The 4891-nt window shown below is 35.8% G+C and overlaps 1 protein-coding gene across 1 annotated transcript; it reads left to right on the top strand.

The window, feature by feature from the left end:
• Nucleotides 1-1182: 1182 nt before the first annotated feature.
• Nucleotides 1183-2886, top strand: LOC131876519 (uncharacterized; the record flags this gene model as incomplete). Its single annotated transcript, XM_059221942.1, has 1 exon — nt 1183-2886. A coding segment is annotated over one exon (1704 nt), but the record flags the coding sequence as incomplete, so codon positions are not given.
• Nucleotides 2887-4891: the final 2005 nt, after the last annotated feature.

Below are 4891 nucleotides of genomic sequence, written 5' to 3' on the forward strand. Positions count from 1 at the left end.
CATTATTAGCAGATCTATCCATTTCTAGTAAAGACAATTGAGAAAGTCATTTTGATATTGAGAGTTTCTTATCTGTTTACCTATTGATCATTATTAAGCCATAATATTTAGGTCTATTTATCTCTCTTGCAAAACCTCTGTAAGTGTCCTAGATTGTCCCTACTACTCACTCTTCAATGAAATAGTGGAGTTCTAAAGATTTGTTGCAAAAGATGGTGTTGAATGTATCAACAAGGCTAGCATGGAAGGCATGTTCAATCTTCCACTTATACAACTTACAACAAACGATTTGTTGATAGAAGAAATTCTTGAAATAGGGATACACTCGAAAGACATGTAAGTACATACAAACCTCCTCAGTTGAAAGTAAAATCTGTGTATAAAAAGAGTACATTGAATCCCAATCCATAAACACAATAGAGATACTGATGGAGACTTAATTGGATGTAGCATGCCGCACCAAAGTTGTTAGAGTATGCTAAGCTAGTACACAATGTTTCCTATGCTAAGCTAGTACATAATGTTTCCTAAAGCCACATTAATATTTTACCCAGATCATTATCTACCAAAACTAACTATAGTAATCTTTTTGAGGATTCATTTCATGGTGCTAGATCTTCATTTAGTTCCACTTCTTATTGGAGAAAAGAAAAATTATTTCTTGAGGTAGAAGAATATCCCATCAACAAAGGACAAGACCCTTTCTAGAATATAACGAATTCTACTCCAACAAAAGATCATGGGGGTTTCACTAGAGATATTGAATAAGAGATAGACTTCTACTGCTGCATTAAAAGCATTGGCATGTTCTTCATTTATTGATGTAAACTCTCTGTGACGCCACCACAACCAACAAAGGTGTAAAAAATTGTTTGCAATGCATGGATTTTTAGGATTGTCCTTTGAGAAAGCAGAATTAAAGTATGGAAGCGGGATCTGCCAGCTCCTGAGGGAATCTTGATGAAAAATAACTGTAAAATATTTGGGCGAGCTTATATGCAAAAACTCATGCTTCTTGATGGGTTTATGTACAGAAATAAGCATGAATTAAGTGGTAAAGGGGCTTGTGGAAACAAGAGGGACAAAGAGGCAGTGGAAGTGAAAACTTCTGGTGTTGTGTCTGCTCCATCTCAAAATGGGAATGGCAAAGGTGTTGTAAGAGGAGCTGAGAAGGGTGTTGGAAGAAGTGGGGGTGTTTACATTCCCCCATTTAAGTTGGCTCAAATGATGAAAGATGTGGAAGACAAGAGCAATGTGGAATACCAGCGCATGACATGGGATGCCCTTCGGAAGAGTATCAATGGGTTAGTAAACAAGGTAAATGCATCTAACATCAAGAACATCATTCCAGAGTTGTTTGCAGAGAATCTCATCCGTGGGAGGGGTCTATTTTGTAGGTCTTGTATGAAATCCCAAATGACATCCCCTGGATTTATAGATGTTTTTGCTGCGTTGGTTGTTGTGGTAAATACAAAATTTCCTAAAGTTGGCAATCTGCTTTTGCGAAGAATTATTTTGCAGCTTAAGAGGGCATACAAACACAATGAAAAGCACATGTTGATAACAACAGCCAAATTCATAGCTCATTTAGTGAATCAACAAGTTGCACATGAGATCATTGCCTTGGAACTTCTCACCCTTTTACTAGAGAACCCCACAGATGACAGTGTAGAGGTTGTTGTTGGGTTTGTGAAAGAATGTGGTTCTTTGTTGCAAGACCTTTCACCCAAAGGTCTCTATGGGATTTTTGAAAGATTTAGAGGTATTCTCCATGAGGGGGAAATTAACAAACGAGTACAGTTTCTAATTGAAGCCCTTTTTGCAATTCGCAAAGCTAAGTTTAAGGGTCGTCCAGCTGTGCGTCCAGATCAGTTAACACATGAAGTTTTCCTAGAAGATGAACTTGATCAAGAAGTTGGTTTGGATGTTTTCAAGCCAGATCCTAATTTCTTAGAGCATGAGGCAACCTATGAAAAATTGAAGAAAGATATCCTTGGAGATGCTTCTTCAGATAAAGCAGAAGGGGAGAATGATTCAGGTGATGATTCAGATGATGATGATGATGATGATGATGAGGAAGGTGAGGAAGCACTGAGAATACAGGATGAGACAGAGACAAACTTGGTCAATTTAAGATGTTCAATTTATTTGACAATCATGTCAAGTGCTGATTTTGAGGAAGCTGGTCATAAGCTACTAAAGATCAAGCTTGAAACTGGTCAAGAGAGAACATACCTTCGTTATTATGGTCTTCTTGGGCAAAGATTCTGTATGATCAATAAAATTTATGAGGAATTTTTTGATAAGTGTTTTGTACAACAATATTCTATGATACACAGACTGGAAACAAATAAACTGCGTAATGTTGCAAAGTTTTTGGCCCACTTACTTGGCATAGATGCTCTTCCATGGCATTGTCTTGCTTATATACATCTGACAGAGGAAGATACTACTTCCTCTTCCCGTATTTTTATAAAGACTCTCTTGCAGGAGCTGGCAGAGCAGCTTGGTATATTGTTGCTTAATGAAAGGTTGAATGATCCAACAATGCAGGAGTCTTTTGATTCAATTTCTCCAAAGGAAAATCCCAAAAATTCACGATTTGCTATCAATTTCTTTACTTCTATTGGTCTTGGTGGTATCACTGAGAGTTTATGTGAGTATTTGAAGAATATGCCAAGGCTTGTAATGCAGCATCAAAAGTCTATTCCTAATTCAGATGAATCTACCTCTAATGATGATTCTTCTAGTTCATCAGGTTCGTCAAATTCTGAGAGTGAAGCTAATAGTGAGAGTAGTAAGGAGTCACCAAGAAAGAAAAATAATTCAAAGCATGACAATGAGTATGAAAAAACAAGAAGAAAAGAAAAGGGAGTGGGCATCTAACTCGGAGGATGGAAGTGACAGTGAAAAAATCAGAAGGAAAAAGAAAATGAATTAAAAATCTTTCTAGTCAGTTATTCAAGGCTCCAGTAGACACCGTTTTCCTGGATTGTGACAAACAAAAGAATCACTCCCAAGTGCTTTGGTTTTATAACAGATGATTATAAGATGCTATAAATGTTGTCTTATGTATTTTAATAGCCATAGGTTTTAGAGTTCTGTACTTGACAGGTAATGGATAAACAGTGTTAGGAGGAGAAAATATTGAAGGCCAAGTGCAGATTGTGATAATACTAGATCAATGAATCCTGTTATTTATTGAGTATTTCTTGTTTTCCATGTTGTGTGATGTACCATAAGCAAACTAGAAATCTAAATTCAATAAGATGTTTTTTTCAATGATGATAATTTCTATTTTCTTGCCTATGAAGAAAGACCATGTTAGACAATATCAACAAACAACAAAATAAGGAGACAATTGCTAGATTGTGGTCTAACTTGAAAAGAAAAGGTAATGGAAAATGTTATTGTCCATGCAAAATTTGTAAAGGGTTAAAGACTAGAAGACTTCTAATCAAAACAACGAAGAAACTTTGTAGGCTACATGGTCACATTGAAGGTGGACATGATTATCATCCATTGGTAATTTTTTCATTATATCGTTTTGACAATTTATATACATAATAAATCACGTGATGATGAGATCATGATCACAATTTATTTATGTTTATCAATTTTATATAGGTCGAGCACCCCAGAGCACATGGTATGGATCAACACAACCCTAAGAATATGGTTTTCGAAGTGGACGAACATGGAGGTGTGAATATCAAAGATGAAGATAATGATCCCATGGAAGATGACGATCATGAGCCAGAAAACACAATTGAAGATGATGGTACAAATAAATTGATCCATGACTCATTTAGTACTCGCGCAGCTGATCATGATGATGAAGATGACCTTGATGTTTTTCATGATATCCCTCTACTTGAGAAGGCATCTGAGGCCCTTTACGAAGGCTCGTATTCAACTCTTCTCTCCGTTGTATTGTTGTTGGTGAACTTGAAGGTTATGAATGGTTTATCCAACATAACAATGTCATGTATGTTAAGGTATGTCATATATGTCATAATAAACTGTGAATCATGTTGTACCATTAATATTCTTTATTATAACAAATTATATTTTTTTGTTGTAGATTGATAGGTGAGTTTTTGTTACCACCATCAAATATTCTACCTCGCTCATATTGAGAATTATCTGTCGTTATGAAAGATATTGGAATGGAGTATCAAGCAATAGATGCTTGTCCCAATGATCATATTATATATCACAAACAACATGAATTTCGAACTGAATGTCCTGAATGTCATATCAGTAGATATTGAACAAATCAAATAACAAAACAGGTTCCTCGCAAGGTTCTTCGCTATATTCCCATTATTCCACGTGTGCAACAATTATTCAAGTGCACTAGCTTGGCACAATTTATGGATTACCATGGACGCAATAGAAGTCGAGATGACATTATTCGAATGCCTACGGATGGTTCAACATTTATGGACATAGAGGAAAAGTGGCCACACTTTAAAGAAGAACCTCATAATCTCAGGGTTTCATTGGCAGCGGACGGTGTCAATCCATTTGGAGAGATGAGATCTGTTTACTCAGTGTGGCATGTTTTTGTTATCAACAATAACATTCCTCCATGGATGTCAATAAAGAGGGAGCACATAATGTTGGCAATGATTGTTCCAAGTATTTTATCATTTAAATATAGTCGTCTAAATTTAATTATAAATATTGCAGTAAAATGGTCATAATAATTATGTAATGTTTTTGTTCATTCGATTAGGTAAGTACCAAGTTAAAGATATGAATGTATATATTGAGCCTCTTATCGATGAGTTGTTGGAGTTATGGAATGGTGTCACTATGTATGACGTCTCTAGACCAATAGGACAAAGACAATTTCAATTCCATGCAATGCTTCTATGGACAATAC

The sequence above is a fragment of the Cryptomeria japonica genome, chromosome 6 (assembly GCF_030272615.1).
Source record: "Cryptomeria japonica chromosome 6, Sugi_1.0, whole genome shotgun sequence".
Classification (NCBI taxonomy): Eukaryota; Viridiplantae; Streptophyta; class Pinopsida; order Cupressales; family Cupressaceae; genus Cryptomeria; species Cryptomeria japonica.